This window comes from Sus scrofa, chromosome X (genome assembly GCF_054392235.1).
Source record: "Sus scrofa isolate SSC_HxYL_T2T_F1_AM1 chromosome X, Sscrofa_HxYL_maternal_Yorkshire_Landrace_v2.0, whole genome shotgun sequence".
Classification (NCBI taxonomy): domain Eukaryota; kingdom Metazoa; phylum Chordata; class Mammalia; order Artiodactyla; family Suidae; genus Sus; species Sus scrofa.
Genome location: NC_139401.1, coordinates 32,727,212 through 32,748,497, shown reverse-complemented (window position 1 = coordinate 32,748,497; position 21,286 = coordinate 32,727,212). Strand labels below are relative to the sequence as shown.

Genomic DNA, 21,286 nt, shown 5'->3' with positions numbered 1-21,286 from the left:
CTGATTAGAAGGGAACATAATCAGGTAGATTGAGCCTGTGAGGGAAGAAACCATTTCTGAGAGAGGGGAGTGTTTGCAAAATGTTCTCTGTGAATCTGGGCAGAATACCTCACTTTTCAAGGCAACCGGAGTGGAAGAAACAGGTGCAAAAAGATTGTGTGCCTGTCTGCTTTTGTGAAGCTGGTCAGAGATTATGTACCTGCTTTATCTGTACTTGGCTATGACTCTACCTCCAGGTTTATCAGACCCCATAGAATGTGTAAGAGAAAAGTACCAACAGGGAAATCAGCAAAAAGCTTTCCTATGAAGGTGTAGGAAGCCACCGCAGAATTTGAAATGTCTGAGGTCTCATCTGGTGAGTAAAAGCTGCAGATAAATGCGACAGCCATTCAGAAGAATGATAAATGCCACAAGCATTTGGAAGCAGGCTTCACTAAAGGTTACTCTTTGGGTCAATCTGTAACCTCTAGGATAAATTTGGATCACTCCTATTCCATGTGGCTTTCTCTAAAAGTTAGATTGGGGCTTTTGTTTTGAAGAAGGGAGGGGATGGGTTTGACATCAAGGACCTATAGGATCAGGCAAAGCACTGAGATGAGAAGAAGCCCAAATTCTACTTTTGGGGTTATGGCTTTTATCAATTTGGTCTTCAAAAATCTAAAATTATTTCTGATATGAAGAAACAAGAAAAACAATCTTAATGACCCAGACCTTAATCAGTAAACAGTAATATTTCTAACTCAAATTCAATTTCTAAGGACCTAGACTAAATCTATAACCTCATTAGAAACCTAATGTGAAAAAATTTTGTCCTAGCAATAGAAACACCTATGCGTATATAGTCTCAAGAATTTTTTTAATCTAAGAAAAGGAAAATAATAATTGTTGTGAACAGTAATTTAGACATGATCAGACATGTACTACTTATTAGAAATCAAACTGGGCCACTGGTTGTAAACAGTTCTAATAACTGCTGCCTAATAACCTGGAATATTTAAGAATAATATTAAAGATTAAACAGGTATTATTAAATGCTAGCTTTTAAATAAAAGGGTGTCATGATTAATCATGTTATCTGGTTTTTTTAAATTATAAGATATCCTAAAATTCTAAATTTATATATATATATACATATATATACATATATATATATATATACTTTATATTAAAGGTACATTAATTCCTAAATTGTGGTAATTTTATTAGAATTCAAGTCTCTCCTGACAAGATTTTCTATCATTAAGAAGGAAGGTGGCTAGTGTTTGAGGGAGGGCAGAGCTGAAAAGTTGAGATTAAGTAAGCATTTTTTTTAATGGCAATACACATTAGGAAAATAGACAGTCCAAAGTTAAAAGTCTTTGTTGAGCTCAAGCTGTCCCATAATTTGATTTGTAAGAAAAGCTACCCACTTTTGCAAGTCTTGCCTCTCATTTTCTCTGAACTAAGTGGTTGCCGTTTCTCACTTACAGATTGCTTTGACTAATCTCTTTCTAAAGATTTTTCATTTTCATATTTGTGTTTTATTCATTAGACAGATTGTCCTGAAGTACAGAGGCCAGTTAATGGTTTATGAGTTCAAGCTGAGCTGAATATAGCTAAGCTCTGTCTTACTTGACATTTCATCAAAAGCTGTGTAGATTTGCAATGTTTACCGACCTATTTATTGAACCCTCACAGCTTGAACTATGCCACCAACCTTGCTGACATTGCTGAGATTATCTCTAAATGCATGTACATACTAAGGAGGAAATAGAGAAACAGAAAAATAAGTTAAAAACAGTCCTTGACCTATTTAGTAAATTATGCTTATCTAGTTCTTGATTTATTTCTCTATTTGATTGTTTCCTTCACAGCCCCATGACATAGTTTTTCTCCTTTGATCTTCATAAAAAGTCTGGAAGAAAATAATCTAGAGTGTTGGTTCTCAGCCTTGAGTGGGTATCGGAATCCTGTAGAGGGTTTGGTAAAGCACAGCTCGCTGGGCCCCACCCCAGCAGAGTTTCTGATTCAGTCCTTCTGAGGAGTGGCCCAATAATTTGCATTTCTCTGTTGTGGGGAAACACATTTTGAGAATTTTGATGAGATGAGAAGATTCTCATGTATGAATCTGAATCACCAAGGTTCAGGTAGATTAAAAATTTGGCTCATAAAGATTTATCCAGTTGGAGGACATTCTTGGTAGGGAGAATGGACTCCTGAGGAATTGGGAGAATGGTGAATTGCCAAGGATGGCTGAGCTGAGTTTGGTGGGAGATTAAAAGGTTAAAAAAAAGTTCTCTCTGAAAGTTTACATTTTTGATGAAAGGCAAAAGACTTATGAAATTAACGTAATGCATACAGCACGAGTTCAAGAAATAGTCAAAGACAGATTTATGTGTCAGGGAAATAGGGGCTCAATAAACTTGTTCAATGAAAGAAAAAAAAAATTGGCTGTTTGTTTATTGTTAGAAACAAAACACTTATTTTCTGTTTCTTAATCTAGTTACCTGGGTTCTCTTTACACGTTGTTAGAAGTTTCCTACTGCACAAGAAAATAAGCATGCATCCCTCACAAAATTGAGGCATTTAAGTTAATGTTTAACACATTAAAATATTGAATTCCTGTTTTTAGAAATTATTACTCTTTAGAAATCAGCAATAAAATTACTAAAATAAAGAGCTGGTCATTAGGTCGCAGATATGTGAAGAACCCATTTTTAATTACTCTCTTGATTCTATTGCCTGAGATACTTCCCTAAATAAGAATTTAGTCTATGATACTTTTAACAAAATAAAAGCATGTCCCATTTTTAAAAATTACTTGAGTCTATAATGTATATTAAAGTCTCCCCTTTTTGGTCAGTGAAAATAAGATGTTTTCCAGTTTACCTTACTGAAGCTATAGTTTGGAAAATTAAACCATGACAAGACTGGATCTTTTACTTAGTTATAATGCCTTAAAAAATTAAAATATATCTTTTAAGATGCTAATAACTAAATTGAAGTATTCAAAAATTGAAATTTTTCTATCTTTTAAAATTATATGCTTATTTGTTATGGTCTATTTCTTTTAGTAACATTTAAGCTTTGATATATCCTAATGGGGTACAACATTTAGATTAAATGTATAGTATGGAGAATTGACTTTAATGGAATTTAATCTACGTGTTCATAATGTACAGTTGGGAGTGGACAGGCTTTTAAAGAGGTAGAAATATTTATTGCAATCATTTTCTCAATTTTTTGATTATAAATATCAAGAAAATAGATAATGTCATTTATCTCAATTTTCTAGTGTGTTGTTTTTGTCTAGTCTTACCTGTCACATACTACATATATAAGGTCCAGAAATCATCAGGGCTATTGATCGTGTTTTCATGTTATTTTAATTCAGATACTATTCTAAGTTGATATGAGAATGATGTTTAGAAAGAATGTGTACCATATTTCTGATGTTTAAATAATATATGAAATGATTTATTTTGGACTGGCTCACTTATCAGTTTATTATTTTTTACTTCTCCATTCATGATTAAAGCAATTCATAATTACTAAAGCCCATAATATTTATGATGATAAACTATGGTTTTATTATGAAAGTAAAACCACCTTAAATGTTGTTTTAGAGTATAAATTTGAGAAAAACGACTAGTGCTGCGCTTGGTCTCTCATATTCCTTGCCTTTCATCACTGAAGTCTTAGCACTTAAAACCTCCCTGAATTGTAATGAGTATTCAGTAAATTAGCTAAAAAAAAAATGAATGAATCCTACAGATAAATTTGCCCAGGAAAAATAAGGGGGAGGTGAATTTTTACTTCAGTTTTTAATGCTGTTTGTTTTGGTCCAAATGAGTAATATCTATGACATTTTCTCCTGATAGCTATTAGATCATTAACTGAATGTGAGAACAAAGGGCATTTTGATTTTTTGTTTTTATTATGAATATTGGATTTCTTTGACAAACTCATTTGAGTGTTTTAGAATACAATCATCTATTCACCTTTTCAGTTTCCTGATTCCTCAGGTTCAGGCCAAAGTCACATCTCTTCAGTTTCTCTCTCTCTCTCTCCCTCTCTCTCTCTCTCTCTCTCTTTCACACACACACACACACACACACACACACACACACACACACACACAGTTCATGTATTTTATTTTGGACCAGCATCTGAAATTGAAATGAAAGTTAGGCAAGGGGAAACCTGAAATTTATGGATTTTTTTTTCCAGACAATCAGAATTTAGCCCCTCTGGTTTGGGCAAGGTCCTGTGAATATGGTTAAGAGAAGGAGAGGCAGAGAAGTGAAAGGGGTGGAGAGAGGTCCCCACCTGTTTGTACCTTCTTAGGCAGCTTTAAAAGTGCCCAAAGCAGAAAAACGATTCTGCTTTGCTTTACCCCACATTTAAGACCCCAGCTGAAGTTGAACATGAACCTATGAGAAAGTTCTTTTAAATTAAACTCAAGTCACTTGTAAAATAAAATATGGGAAATTGTTTTGAAAGTCGAGTTAGATTCTGTCTGCATAATAATGAATGATGACTAAGGGGTGCCAAAGTTCTCACAAATTACTGGGAAATCTAGACAAATCCCTTTCCAATAAAAACGAGCATCACTGGTTGTCTAACAAGACCTTTTGGAAAAAGAGTGAGGAGGAGAAATCTTGACATATAATTAAGGATAATGCAATAATCTATCATAGCTAGCTGAATTAGATTATTTGACCTAAAGGCTTTTTTTATACACAGTCTCAGTGTATAAAAAGGTGTGACTGAGACTGTGTATAAAAGTTAAAAATACATATTGAGTATGTGCCTTATTGTAGAGAGTATCAGTTATCCAGCAGTTTTTATTATTTAACTACCTTTGGAATTGTATTTGTTAATCATAAACTAAACCAAACTAAAAATAAAGTATACCACATGTGAAACCACTCAAATGAACAAAACAATTTCTGAGTGAACTAGCCTGCTGTTCAAATTTGTTTATAGTTATGCTTCAGATACTACTTACCAAAATACTAACAGACTCCTGCAAGCACAATTTTTAAACATTTACTTTGGAGGTTTCCAGGACCCTGGAAACATTTCTATGGGTTTGAAAAATAAACACAAAAACAACAATAAAAAAATGCTTGTTGGAGTTCTCTTGAGGCACAGTGTGTTAAGTATCTGGTGTAGTCAGTGAAGTGGCACAGGTTACTGCTGTGGCTCAGGTTCGATCCCTAGCCTGGGAAATTCCACACGCCATGGGTACAATCAAAAAAAAAAAATCCTAGTCAAGGCCAACTATAGCACCAATAAAAAGAAGATTATGAAACATAAATAGCTTTATTGTTTAGGAATTTCCAATTAGCCTATTCTTAAAAGTCTGCAAATTTAAACAAAAAAAAAATGAGTATTGAGTAGAGATTTTAAAATTTAACAGATCTCAGCTTAAGTTTGAAAGTTTGGGAACCCATGGGGGTGGGGGGGGAGTATATGTTGATAAATGGCAAAGTATTATAACTCATTTTAATACTATTGACCAACCTAAAAATATATAAAACATTCTTACACATGTTAGTTGATGGAGAACAAAGTTTGTAAATAGCATCTCAAAATCAAGAGAAGAATTTGGGGGGTAAATTTTCCAATCTTTAAATAAGGAGGTTGGACTGGATGATTTTATAAGGTCCTTTTTATAACTCATAACAATAAGTCCTTTAAGGAGTGTTTCAATAGCATGGAAAAGTAAATGAGGTCCTAGAGGGGAAAGATGTTGATGTACCTGATGCTCTGTTCTGCATTTTGTTCCAGCTTGAGTGTAGGACAGTTCCTGGCTTACTCATTTCAAGAGTTACTGTTTCTTGCTCTGTTCTACCGGAGGTCTTACTCCAGCATCTTGAGAGTGTGCCCTACTGCAAACAGGAGTAAACAGAAATATTGGGCCCAGGGGGCAGGTGGAAGCTCAAGTCACAAATCACCATAAGCAATCTTTAACAATTAGGGGATGGGCATCCTTGGAAAAAGCACCCCAGCCTCTTCATCCTCTGGCAGGACAATTCCAAACCCTTTTCTTCACTGCTTCTCAGAGGAAGTCAGGGGCGGGGTGAACTCAGGTTGCCCACAGTAGTAACCTGCTCATTAGCATATCCTTTAATATCTCCTCCCCCTTCCCAATCTCACTTTCCCTACCCTCTCACTTGTGCTTTCTGAAGTCAATTGCTAGATAAATACGTGTACCCTAAATCCTTGCTTTGGTGTCTGTTTTAAGAGAATCCAAATTAACACAGTGATAAATTATTTCATGTGCTTAAAAAAAAAAAAAAACACCCAACAACAAAGCCAGGGAACTTAAGATGACAGAGAAAGTGGGAGCCATACAGGACGATTTTGCTGTGTTGAGTAACTAAAGAACAGTCATCCATCAAGGTAGAGCAAGAGTTGGGCAGGAAGGAAACAGTTTGTTAACCTGAAAAGCAGTGGAAAGGAATACAAGAGCTGCTACGGAAAATGTATCAGACTGTCACGATATGTAAATAAATGGCTCATTCAACAGCAGAGAAAGTAGATCACGTCATTTTTTTTTAATGGCCACACCCATGGCTATTGAAGTTCCTGGGCCAGGGATTGAATCCAAGCTGCAGCCCTATGCCACAGCTGCAGCAACACCAGATCCTTTAACCCCCTGCACCGGGCTGGGGATCCAGCTTGTGCCTCCATAGCACCCTAAGCCACTGCAGTCGAACTCCTAATACGCTGAGCCATGGTGGGAATTCCCATCCTTATCTTTTCATTCCATCCTATTTTAAACAGGGCAGTAATCACCCCCCAGTTTGCCTTTGCCACCTGTGCTTTTGACTCCATTCTCCAAAGAGCATCCAGAGGGAGCTTTTAAAAATCTAAACCAGGTATTGATTTCTGGTTAAAAATAATTCCTGTCAGAGTTCCTGTCGTGGCTCAGTGGTTAACAAATCCGACAGGGAACCATGAGGTGACGGGTTCGATCCCTGGCCTTGCTCAGTGGGTTAAGGATCCAGCATTGCCGTGACCTCTGGTGTAGGTTGCAGACGTAGCTCAGATCTGGCTTTGCTGCAGCTCTGGTGTAGCCTGGCGGCTACAGCTCCAATTAGACCCCTGATCTGGGAACCTCCATATACCGTTGGTGCGGCTCTAGAAAAGACAAACACACACACACACACACACACACACACACACGCAATCATTATTGTTCTCATAGATCCATTTCCTCCCTAATCCCATGCACTCTCACTGCCCTTCAGCCACCCTGACCTGCTCTCATCTCTCCAATGCCAGATTCATTTCTGCTATTAAGTCTGTCTGACATGCTTTCCTCACCCAACCTCTGTCTGCTTTGATCATCACTGAATATACAGTAACAAGCATATTGTCAGGCACATTGTATTAGCTTAATATATATTTGCTGAATCCATGAATGAAAAGAGAATAATAGGATTTAGTTGATGGTAGATAAATAGTAATTTACTGAGGCACAATCTCTACATCATTTTATGATTTACTAGCAAAGAGAAATAGACATTTGGGGAAAGACAGTAGTTATAATTCTGGACTGGGGAAGCAAATATGTTTGTTTCTGTGTGTGCGTGTGTGTGTGTGTGTGTAGTCCAAGGCGTTGAAGTAATCGGTTAGAGTCCAGGCTAGGCTAGACATCTCACAGTGGATTTTTTGAAATTGGAGTGAGAGATGCTAGTAGTAAAGAAAGTAGATGAAGGGGCTAGAGTTAATTTCAGACGTAGAAGTTGTAGTTGGTAGTTGTCATTTTAGTGGGAAGCCTTTCCAGATCAGTGAAGAAGCATACTGAGAAAATTCAAACAGTAAATGTAACATAAGGTTGTGGATGAGGAGATTGACATAAACGGAGTAAAAGTTAGCATTGTATAGTGATGTGACACAAGGACAAAAAGACAAGTTGGCTTGGTTAATGTAATACCCACAATGCAAGAAAAGCTATGCTGAGGTGGCTCAGCGTTTCTAATTGCAAGGGACTTTGGAGGGCAGCATATCAGGTTATCACATGCCAAAAATATTTCATTTCAGAGACTTTAGTTTTCTCATTAATTTTATCACTAATCCATTCATTTTCAAAATGTATTTCAGGATTTCACATCAGGTTGACTTTAAAGCTTATATGTAGATGAAGGTTTCTTTTCCTAGCACTGAGTAAGGCAGCTGGTCCTATTCTGTGCTTAAGAGTGAAGCAAGCTTATGTTGGCTCTGCAAGCAGGATTATTAAATAACCAATTACTATTCAGACTGTGTTACATTCCTTAAAATTACTCAAGCAAGAGTCTTGAACTTGTTCAACCTGAACACATCTGATATCCTCAGCCAAGTAGGGGATGTAAATTAGAGAGCTTCTAGCTTTACTAGGGTGGAATCAAGCATACTTTTTTCCCCCTTAGGACTCGATGACTAATGACCTGAATTGTCTAAATTTCAAGAGTGGTCAGGTCTCCACTGGTATGCTTGCTTCATTGTTTCTGCTTCTGTTTTGTCCTATAATATATGATGGTGCAAAGGATATTTTGCATGCAAATTTCAGCAAGTTGAGATAATCCTTTCAAATGGATTTTCTTTCCACATTCTATTAGTGTATGATTCCAGACATCCTAGAAGTGTTTTTGTGATGAAAAGTTTCAGATTCTCAATGATGTGAGAAAATTATAGAAGTAATGGTTTTCTAACCAGAATACTTGGGAGGAGGTCTCTCATCCTTATTTGCGTGCCTCAGCAGGCCTCAGTTTTCACATCTAAAAAAGAATAGATCTTAAATGTTCTCACTACACACACAAGGAAATGGTAACTATGTGAGGTGATGGATGTGTTAACTAACTTTATTGTGATAATCATTTCACAATATATATGTGTATCACATCATCATATTGTACACCTTACTGCGATATGTTAAGTATAGCTTAACCAAGCTGGAAAAAAGATAAAAATGAAAAACTGGCATAATAATGATCTTTTCCTAAGTACCTTCAATAATTTCAGGAATGAAATAAGATAACATATACAAATGTAAAATGTAAAATATAATGATAAATACTTTTAATAAGTGTTTTTAATAACTATGTAGCCAAAATTCATGCTCCAAGGCCTTTAAATGATTGGCTTTTCAAATCAAGTAGAATTTCTTTTCAGTTGAGAGTGATATGAATTCTCTCAGAATACTATATTGACTATGTGTTCTTAAAGGTTTGAGGTACATTGTTTTCATATTCTCAGGATAAAATAGTCTCTCTTGTACACAGGCCAGTTTACACACTCTCTCTTGTCTTGCTAGGCTCATTCTTTCTTTTCGGACTTCTCTACTTATACACATTTTGGTTCTAAAGCAGTCTCCTCTTCAAAAATCTATTCAAGTATTTTGGTTACCACAATGCATTCTCTAACTGCCTCAAACCTCATTTCATTCTGTAAACTTTTGTTCCACATTCATTTCTGCCCAGTTCTCAATTTAGTTACTTGCTAGTTATTGCCTGTGGATCTTCTTTGATTCTGTAACTTTTAATAAAATTCTCGATATCAGGTGCTATGTTTTATACTCTTTTTTAATAACCCAGTTGGTATTCTCCATGTTTTTGATTCATTGTTTACAAAACAGTAAGCACCACAAAATACATTTCTAAACACTCTAAGACTAATAATGTGTGCAAAGAAATTTCTCCTCTGATGACCATATATTTCTCATATTTATCTGTACTTTAGGCACAGTCCACCAAAGGAATAGCCCTCTACAGTAATACCTTGTGTTTGGGATATCCCCTCATTATACTTGCTTTAAAAAGAAAATATCTGTCTTTTGGCCTTTGATGGAAAAATTTGTCATCTCTGGCTTTTACTGCAGCATAATATCTTCTAGCTTTCTGTCACTTAAGGAGAAAAATTAAATGTATGCGGAGTGGCTATCGCCGAAAAAATTATGTACTCGTTATTGTTGCTAAAAGTAATGTGGTTCCTTTGTATGGGTTTCATTAATTTATTCAACAACTCTTTAGTAATAAGCATGAAGAAGAAAAGGCATGTTCTCATCATACAATCATTGTTGACAATGAGGTTGAAATTTCCTATATGTTTTCACCATTCATGCTAACTGAAAATGTATGTAGTAGAATGAATGACTCCTGACATTCAAATAAGGTGGGTGGCTTTGTAAATATTTGAAAAATATTTATAATTTTCCAAATAGTGGTTGCTATTAAAATACAGAGTCTTTAGGAGAACTTTTTGACATGGGCTGACAGGTTTGGCACAATTAACATCCACACACGGTGGTCTGGCGTTCTTCCCCAGGAACAGGAATCTGGGGATGTTGAGGTTACATTCTCTCATAAGTGAGTTATAAACACAGATCCTATTAATAGAACGAAGATGTGACCTATTATTACATTCCTATGAAAATACAATATTACGTTTACTCACATAATAATGACTTATACATATTATTTTCAACTTGATGAAATAATTGTTCAAATAAATTTGAGTTAGCAGGTTCTTATGCTACTTGTTTCTCTTCTCTGTTTTATGCTCTGCTGGTGTGATCTGGACTTTCATTTTTAACAAGCTTACTGTATAAGAGGTTTCATTTTCAAAATAATGAATCCTAGAGACAACTGTATGTGGAAATACAAAATGTGAACATGCTAAAGGGTTTTAGCTTTTACCAGCCTATTTCTTGGAGTAGTATTTAGATTGTACTTCCAGGACTATATTGGCATATAGTCCAAATACACTGTATTTTAAATATTTCTAAAGTTTGTTTTGATCATGTCTCACAGAATTATATAAATATGTATGTAACATAACCTATGTCTTACTGTTTTGAGGTATAAATTTAGAGACCAATGTATCACCATTGGCAAGTTATTCATAATCCTTTGAGACTGTCTACTGTTTAGTCATTTTAAAATATCTAATATTCTGTAAGAGGCAATTTACTTTTCTCATTGTATTACGTAGGCATCATGTTAAAATGCAATATGTACATGCAGAAACTGCTCTTTAAGAAAAAAAAAAAGGCCATGAACCATTCTTGTAACATTTGGAATTAAATTCATTAACCAAAATAATATCATGCTTCATCTTTTAAATTTTGCTTCCTTAGCATCTGGTCCTTAGTCTGTCTAATTGCATTATAATGGCTCTGTGTTGCAACAGATGCTAGAAGATATTTTTTCAAGAATGGTAATTTTGTTTCATATTTTGGAATACCTGCTTTGCAGTTGTCTTTCCTATCTACTAGAGCCAGAAGGGGAAAGCAAACCTAGTTCTTTTTTCACTTGAAAAGTATTAAAAGCTCAACTTTGTTCAAAGATCAAGAACTTTATACTTTTTATGTTAAAAAAAACTATTTCTTCCCAATTAATTTGTTGAGTACTGCATTCTGGTTCTGAGATCAAAAGTAATGATTAGCCATGAAATGGCTGATAGAATGAACTGTGCCTAGAATATTTCCATGCAATTAATATTCTTACTGTTAAATGTTGAATGTATTAATGTTTTATTGGAAAGATTCAATGAGCTAATTTCTTATGGTAAATCTAATAAAGTCTTATGAGGTAGAGTCAGTTTTTTTAGGATTATAATGTAGATAATCACAACTTAGGCAAACTATGATCATGTTATGCCATAAGAATCCTTCAGCATATTTTACCAGATTCTTATTTTGTTTTCCTCGAAAGGAATAGGCTATCTTCCTCTTATGTTGCAAATGTGTTACCGTCTCTAGCCTATTCTCTTCTTCAGGCATTTATCTATTAATGTCTATAACATTACTAAGCAGCATAGCATTGTGAAATCTCTTTGACATTTTCTGAATTTAGAAAAAAAAGTTGGAAATAGACTCATTTTAATTCTGTAATGCTGGAAATTATTGCATTATATACATATATGTGTTTGTATATATGTTATATACTTTATATATATTCAGAAAATGAGGTATTTATTTTATACAGTTGTTGCTTTGTAATAATAAATAGACCTGTGGTATTTTTGGAATTGTGTCATTGAGACACATTAAGAGAAATGACATTTGTCATTTTGTTTACCCTCTAATTCGATTAACAATCACCTACAACTATATCAAATATTATGCTAAAAATAATATGGGTCAAAGATGAAAAATTAGTCATAGATTAGTAGTTTATATATCAGGTATCAGGGTATTGGGAGACATCCAAATGATAGGGTGATTTTTTTTCCATGAATGTCAGGCAGGGTTCTTAATATAATATAGAAATAGCCTCAACTCAGTAAATGAAGCTTTTTTTCTCACCTTCACTATCTGAGAGTGGAATGCCCTTTAATGTGTCACTTAATATTGTTGATGTCACAGCCTTACATTTGAAAGGCTGAAATCATTGATGCTTCCCCTCTTCCATTTTCAGGATGTTTTGTAGAGACTGCTTAGATGCTGTACTTGGAGATTTAAGCTCTATGGGAAATGATGTTGATTATCAGGACATTATCAGTTGCATTAGCAACATCGCCATAGTTGTCTCTTGATTTAGGGGGAAGCAGAGAAAAATTTTATAAACACAAATTGCTTAGTCACAGATGCTTTTTAATTTTATTTTTCAAGCTTTTATGTCTAAATAAAAGACTATACATCGCACATGGCACCCACTGACAAATTGAATATATCAAATTTCTTCATGTGTTGTGATGTGTTAAGGATAGTGATAAGATCAGCATCCAAACCTTCAAAACATCATTCAGCCACCATTCCATAAGGGTGTTGAGTGCTTAGATTGTGCCAGTGCCTCTTTTCTGTACCAAAGACATAAAAATGAAACAATAAAAAACCGTGCAGGATTCCTGTGTGGTGCAGCAGGATAAGGATCCGGCATTGTCACTACAGCAGCTGGGTCACTGCTGTGGCTAGCGTTCAATCCCTGGCCTGGGAATGTCCACGTATTGCAGACATGCCCCTCCCACAAAAAAAAAAAAGCAATAAAACATGTTTATTTAAAATAACAAAACAGCAACAACAAAAACTCTGTCTTTTAGTCAATAGAGTCAAATTGCAGGAATCTTAATCTGGAGTCCATAAACCAGGATAAGAGGAAAATGGTGTCTTTATTTAATCTCTAACTGAAAATTAGCATTTTCCCCCAAATATGAAGATGAGCAACACACTGCAGTATTACCAATGTCTGTGCATTTACCACTGATATTTTTATATCAAATTCTACTTATTTATGGATATTCTGAAAGAGCACTTGAATTCACTACAACTTTGCATTTTTATTATTTATTACATTTTCAACCAGTGCATTAATAATCACATATTATATATTCCTATATTTATTATTTGATAACTATATCATAAAATAATTTATTTCTTTCATATCCCCACATGATTTTTTCTTTTTATTTTATGCATTTAAAAACATTCTGGGAAGTGTTCCATATGCTTCACCAGATGCCAAAGGGATCCATAGCACAAAAATAGTTAGGAACACCACATCTAGAAGAGACACAGGCAAATATGTATAATACCATGGTACGGAACAATAATAGAGGCACATACCAGATGCTGTGAATTGGGTATGACTATAGCAGCCAGGAGGCTTGGGATGGCAGTGTTTGACTTGGTCTTGAAGCACGTGTAATCGTTTTACTAGTGGTAACATGTGAGAGGGGGCATTCTGAAAAAGAGAAAAGTAGGTGCAAAGACACCTAGTGAGAACATGCAGGGTTAGGGAACAGAGAGCAGTTTAGTGTGACAATGTAAGAAATATCTCTCTCTTCAGAGATGGTGGTGGTCTGTGCTGCTTACATTTATCAGTCTGCAGAATTCTACTTGTTGGGTCATTTTTTATTAGTCATTAGTGAGGAGAAACTGTGCTTTGGCTTTTTATGTGAACTGACCATATTTTATAAAGAGTAACATCGAAAACTACAGCAGGATACATCAAAAAACAGATCAAAGCTGTCAGCTTTTTAAATCTCTCATTATTTCAATCAACATCTATATGTAAGGAGGAAAAAAAAGTCGAATCTATTTCACCTTCCCACTTTATCATCATGTTTTCAGATAATGATCAGTCACTTTTCTGATCTGTGGCCCATAATTGCCTACCATTAAATCTCAAGAGACAGAACCACACAACTGAAATAATTTTTTAAAACACCCATGCACAGAGTTGGTTTTCACTTACAGTGGTCAAAGGCAGGTTTATTTGCTATGCTCAACCTTCTAAACCTGTGTTTTATCTGGCTTTCTGGAAAAAATATTGAAATAACTATCAGATTATGATGAAGGTCATCCAGTCTTTAATTTCAGGAAAGTAAAAATTAGACTGAAATACACATTAATTGACTAAGATAATCTATTAAAAAAACGATTTCCTTTTTGCTAGACAATTTTGCTAGACAAGTCCTTCTTGAGTAAGAAGGTTCATTTTTTTGTCTTCTCTTTTTTATTTTATTTTATTGTGGTAAGAACACTTGATAAGAGATCTACCCTCATACCAAATTTTTAAGTGTACAATGCAGTATTGTTAACTGTAGGTACAATGTTCTGCTGCAGATCTCTGGAGCTTATTGATCTTGCTTAACTGAACTTTATTCCCACTAATTAGTAATTATATTCCCCAGTCCCTTGCAGCCACCATTCCTCTCCTTGATTCTGTGAATTTGACTATAATAGATAATACCTCATACAAGTGGAATCAGGCAATGTTTGTCTTTCTGTGACTGACTTACTTCACTTAGCATAATATCTTCCAGCTTCATCCATGTTATAGCAAATGGCAGGATCACTTTCCTTTTTTCAGGCTGAATAATATTCCTATATAAATATATAACACATTTTCTTTTTCCATGTCTTTATCAGTGGACATTTAGGTTATTTATACATCTTGGTTATTGTAAATAGTGACGCTAAGAACATGAGTGTAGTTATCTCTTCAAAATCCTGATTTCAGTTCTTTTGGATAAATACCCAGTAGTGGGTTTGTTGAATCGTATGCTAATTCTATTTACCTCCACACTGTCTTTCCTAATGGCTGCACCATTTTGCATTCTTACCAACTCTGTACAATTTCTCCACATTCTTGCAAACCCTTGTTGTCTTTTTTTTTCTTTAAGAGTATCTGTCCTGACAGATGTGAGATGATATCTCTTTGTGGTTTTGATTTGCATTTCCCTGACTATTAGTGACATTGAGCATATTTTCATATACCAGTTAGCCATTTGTATGTCTTCTCTGGAGAAATATCTACTCAAGTCTGTTGATCATTTTTTTTTGAATCAGGTTTTTAGATTATTTTGCTATTGAGTTGTTGTTCCTTATGGACTTTAGAGACTAACCCCTTATGAGATCCATGATTTGCAAATATTTTCTCCCATTCCACAGGGTTTGCTTCTAAAACAACTCTTCCAATAATTCTCTGTAAGACTATTACTACTGGCCTTGCTTTCAAAGAGGAATCAAATGACACTAGTTAACCAATCTAAAATTGCATCTGAAACTAAATAGTTATCTATAGAGTTTCCCAAAAAGTATGGATATATTTTTAAAAATGTGTGAGGAAATGAGGAAGTGAGGAAATTTAATATATTAGAATGAAATACAACAAATCAAAATATATAACACTTTTAACTATAGTCAAATGGGCCATAATTAGGCTCATTTATATCATTGGTAGTGTAAATTGGATATATATCTACTTTATTAAATTTTTAAGTGGCCAATAAAATTGATAATATATTCATGAATATAGTTTTCATTTAACGGTATGAGCTTTAAAGTTTAACAGACTTAGGTTTAAATCACATCATAAATGTGTAATCCTATATAAAATTTTCAACAAACTGAGCTTCACTTTTCTCATCTGTGAAGTGGAAGTGAAAAAAAAACTGTAATAAAATAACATTTAACATAGGGACTAATTGTACTAAAATATATATTCAATATTCTGTAAGTACTTCAGAAAATAGTCATTCTAGATTTTTTTTATCAACTCCTCTTTTTTTTTTTTTTTTTGTTGCCATTTCTTGGGCCGCTCCCACGGCATATGGAGGTTCCCAGGCTAGGGGTCTTATTGGGGCTATAGCCCCTGGCCTATGCCAGAGCCACAGCAATGCGGGATCCAAGCTGCATCTGCAACCTACACCACAGCTTACGGCAATGCTGGATCCTTAACCCACTGAGCAAGGCCGGGGATCAAATCTGCAACCTCATGGTTCCTAGTCGGATTCGTTAACCACTGAGCCACGACGGGAACTCCAGTCATTCTAGTTATTGTCATTAAGGTAAACTTATTAGTTTTATTGTTGAAAAACAATACATTTTTACATAATAGCCAGCATAATTTTACTTCTTAATCAATCAACTGTCTTTGTTCCTTTACTTTCTAATAAACAACTTTTTTAAAAAGTCATTATCTTCCATCGATGAAAATGTTGTAAACTTGGAGGTTAATTTCATTTTAGAAAAAAATGTTTCTAGATTTAAAAATATACTTTGAAATTCTGATGCATTTAATTTAAATTCATCATTAATTTCTAAAGACCCTGGATTTATGCCATGAACACAATAATTATAGATTTTGCTGAATGAATGAATAAATGATTCTTTAGGAGCTTGACTCTCGTCATGTTAATGCTTCCTTTAACATGTTACACATTCTGTTGTTTTGTTCTCATTTCTGTTATAAATGCAGTTTTGTTTTTCGAATATGAATCACCATGCATAAATTCTTAGTCAATATGGGGTTTAAATAATCATTACCATGGAATTTATACTTAGTCAAATGTCATTTCCCTCAGTTGGAGTTTATAAATTTCTAAATTAAAAAAAAATGGTGATTTAAATTTAGTGTCACTATTCCTCTATACTATTTTCGTGTCTCCTGCTGCCTTTTCATATAAACTTTGTTAAATATGTCTTGACAGCAACTGGTATTTATTCTTGCACCCTTGGCATTTACGATGCTTAAACTTCTTTTTAAAAGCTTACCTTTTGATGCATTTTGAGTTCATTCCTTCTTGTTTTCTGACATATACCCGACTTCCACCAAACCTTTTACCCACTTGCTGCTGTAAATGGAAAACTGCCATGGAGTGACAGGATGCGGGCTGGAAACATGACCATACAGAATACAGCAAACTCTCTGAATTTCAAGGCTTCGAGTAACTAGATACTTCTACATTCTTAATTCCTATCAGCTCCAGCATGACCTGATAATGAACTAAAATCTCTTATTAGAAGCAAATAGGGAAAAATATCTGAAATAATATTTGATGTTGTAGGTGAGGCCAAGGGAAGGCAGTGAATATGTTCAAAACATTGTAAGAATAGTGATTAATAAAAGAATATGGAGGAAATAGATACTGAGGAGCACTTCTGAATGTTTTTGTTTGACCTTACATGATACTAGCAAATAATTTAATGAAAAATAGTTCATCAAATATTTAATAAGCAGTTACTATTTGCAATTTGCTGAGAAATGTGAATATCTACAATATTACATACTTCCCCCTATAAGAATAGACAATTTTTTAAATTGCAATTAGAGCTATGGATGAGGCTTTAATATAATAATTTTTAGCCACTGTTCATTTTGGTTGGGGGGGAAGGGAAGAGTTTAAACATTTAAAAATATGTTATCTTTTTAATTTATATTTAGCTCTGATGATTAGAAGGAAGTTCATCTTTGAGGTTGAAAAGTAGATTCTGTTCTCTAACTTGAGAGTGTTCACATCGGAGAATAACTACTATTTTAGATTTTGACTGCTATTTCCCTGGGCTGTGAATTTTAGCCAGTTTTATAAACTCACTTTTCTTATGTGGGCCTCTATAATTAATTAAGAATCATTCAATGCTCTAAACGTAAAAGTTTTATTCTAATACAAAAATGCTATGTTATTATTTACAAATGTAAATGGCTTATAGTTCTTTGCTAAAATGAAACCTTATATAAGTGTGCTAACTCATTTAGAATTTATATAGTATGATCAGATTCTGGGAGGAGTTTACCTGTGAAAGTATATTAAGTAAATCAATAGTGTATTCATGATTTAAGAAAATGTATAAACTCTTAATGGACACTATCAATTCTCCTTTTGTCAAAAACTATTCTGCTCTTAGGACTTCCTGTGTGGCTCACAGCATAACTACTCGGTGTTTCTTCTACAGTGGCTGTGGCTCGACCCCTAGCTAGGGAACTTCCATATACCACAGGTGCGGCCCCCAAAAATCACTATTCTGCTCTTAAATTACTCTCGTTTATATTGTTCCCCTGATGATGTAATTAATTATCAGTTAGGATCACCCGTTTGAATTACCATTTTGTTTTTAGGAAAAAAATAATTGAAAAGATAATAATTTCCTACTTAAGGTTTTAAAATTATTTTTATTATTAATTTTTATTTATTAGCTTCACTTATTTAAGCTTGCCTGAATTAGAAAAGTTTTACTATGAAATCACATTTTCTACAATACTTTTAGCGATTCTTTACATTTCTAAGTTTATGCTTTTACAAATAGTGACTCAGAGAAAAAACAAAGCATAAATAATTACACTTCTCTGTGAGTCTGGTATAGAAATACATTGAAATGCTCCAAGACTGAAATTTAATTTAAAAAAGAAATTAAGGTCCAGAATTTATAGGAATTCTGACCGTAATTGATATCACTATGCTAGAAGAATATCTTACCCATAATTAATACTACTGAATTTTTCTTATATTGTAAATTTTAAGAGATATCATTAGTTACCAAATATACTCATCCCTTTGTCCCAAAAGATTTCTGATCTTCTTCAAATATCCATCCATACTATTTGGTAGTAGTCTTCAAGAGAGAAAAGATCCTATTCCCTTGTCATAGGAAATGAATCATACTTTGTTTATTCCATTTATGTATTCCCATAGCCCTTGAAATTTATAGGTTTAGGAACAGAATGGGATGCATTTTGGGCTAATGAAGCATGAGGCAAGTTTTTCTTACCAATGAAAAAGGATCACTTAACAAGTAAATGGTTGTGCTGCAGTTTATTTTACTTTATTTTATATTTGTCTTTTTAGGGCTGTACCCATGGCATATGGAGGTTCCCAGGCTAGGGGTCCAATCGAAGCTGTAGCCGCCAGCCACAGCAACGTGGGATCTGAGCCGCATCTGTGACCTACACCACAGCTCATGGAAACTCCAGATCCTTAATTCACTGAGTGAGGCCAGGGATCGAACCCGCGTCCTTATGGATGGATGCTAGTTGGTTTCATTAACTGCTGAGGCATGACGGGAACTCCTGTGCTGCAGTTTAATAGTATATATGTACTTTCTTTTTCAAATGTAGAATGCCTACTGATTCATTTATGATCCAGTAAGTAAATACTAACCTCTTATTAAAGAGAATGTACTCTAGATCTGAACTAAATATACACATATATTTAGCTGAACAGATGAGGCATTCAAAGAAATAAACTACTATTATTATTTGTTCTCTCACTTTGAGAAGAATTTAATCCTAGCATTGAATGTAATATACTTTTTAACTAAAATCTCCATTTCAAAGTTATTTGATAAGAAAATATTTGAGAAGTTATTTGATGAGAAAAAAATGAACTATACAAATAGTTAATTAGAACTTTGTCGAATAACATTGTCTTTAATTCCTTGAAATCCAATATGTTATACTCAGTGAAGTGTAACACCTGAGTTTTTTTAAGTAGAATATTAAAATGAAACTTAGCTTCTGGAGTAATATCCAGAAGTATGCTATTGAAACATACCACATATGCTGAAAATTATATTAAAAAGAATTATTTTAGTGAATAAATTTTAGAACCAAGTCAAAGAAGTAATAGAGGGAATATTCTTTTATTTCAGAGCGAAAAACCTATTGTGACAAACAACAAATTTGAACTAAATTAAATATGACACTTAGAAATAACCTTTGAAATCCCATGAATCTAGAGAACAATGGTTATTTTACTGTCTTAGAAAAGTTTATGAAGTTTGAATTTGAATTCATACTTGGACTTGAACCTCTAATCTGAACTTGACATAGTTTGGAATAAGCATTGAAAGCCTTCTTCAAAAGTTTAGTCAAAGTAGAAAGATAATTTGAGTATTAAGGAGATGGAAAATATCTGAAATATCTTCAGTTACCTTAATTTGAGTCATTTTTAAAGGAAACACATTTATTAAAACAAAAAAATCTAGCTTATGAGTATAATAGAAAAAGGAAATGTATTAGACATAGTAAATGATAGATTCATGTCTATCATTTACTTCCTCAATATTAAGAAAAGGAATCAGCATTTATTAATTATAATATATGAAATACTGAGTATTCGGGACACATCATCACATTAAATATTTCTGACAGCCAATAGAAGTAGTTTCTCTTACCCCAATTATGTTGATAAAGATACTAGGAAATATATAGATTTACATCCAGATCTGATCTAAAAACTATTTCTTTAGCTTTATTAGGGCATTAACAACACAGTTGCTGATGTAATATATTTAGGTGTGTAATCTTTCTTTATATATGAAAGTGAACAAATAAACTCTACAATCTCTAATAAAGCACCTTTAACTTAATTTTAAAAGCAGTATTACATTCCCCTCATGAATTGTTCTTGGAAGGTCTCAGGTTAGTCTCTGTGCTGCACAGTATACATGCCACTTCCTAGTTGCCACATGCTGACCACCCTATCCAAAGGTTATAGTTGTTTTTTATATCAAGACATTTCCTAGCAGTTGATGAGATTTTACGGGAGGTGAATTTAACATGAAAAGATTAGTATTGCTAGATTATTGAGATAGTCTGTCCACATGTGTGTCTATTTTTATGATTTATTGAATTTTTATTTGATATACCTCTAATTCCATTAATTCCATTGATTTTTGCTTATTTCTTTTGTTTTTCCTTTTTAGCATAAAATATATAGTATTTAAAGGAAAATTTGAAAATACAGTTGTAAAGTGGGGAAAAATCCACCCACATCTAACACATCATTTTCACAAGTATTTTTGGCAATTTTTAAATTGACATATAATTGACTTATAATGTTATGTTAGTTTCAGATGTACACCATAATGATTCAATATTAGTATGTATTGAAAAATTATTAACACAGTAAATCCAGTTAACATCCATCCATACATATATGCAAAAAAAATTTTTGTTTGTGCCAAGCATTTTTAAGACCTACTCTCTTAGCAACTTTCAAATATGCAATTGTTTTATTAACTAGAATCATCATGCTATCCATTACATCCTCATGACTTATTAATTTTCTGACTGGAAGTTTGCACCTTTTGACC

At 33.8% G+C, this 21,286-nt stretch overlaps 1 protein-coding gene across 25 annotated transcripts in view; it reads left to right on the top strand.

Annotated features, from left to right (window-relative positions):
• Positions 1-21,286, top strand: part of DMD (dystrophin) — a 2,611,869-nt gene that overhangs the window by 551,228 nt on the left and 2,039,355 nt on the right. For 4 of the 25 annotated variants that reach the window (XM_085006417.1, XM_085006409.1, XM_085006412.1 and 1 more), the window contains exon 1: positions 288-355. The exons of 20 other annotated variants lie outside the window; for them this stretch is intronic. In XM_085006417.1, coding sequence (XP_084862543.1) covers positions 337-355 — 19 coding nt within the window. In that variant the 5' untranslated portion in view covers positions 288-336. 25 annotated transcript variants of the gene reach the window in all.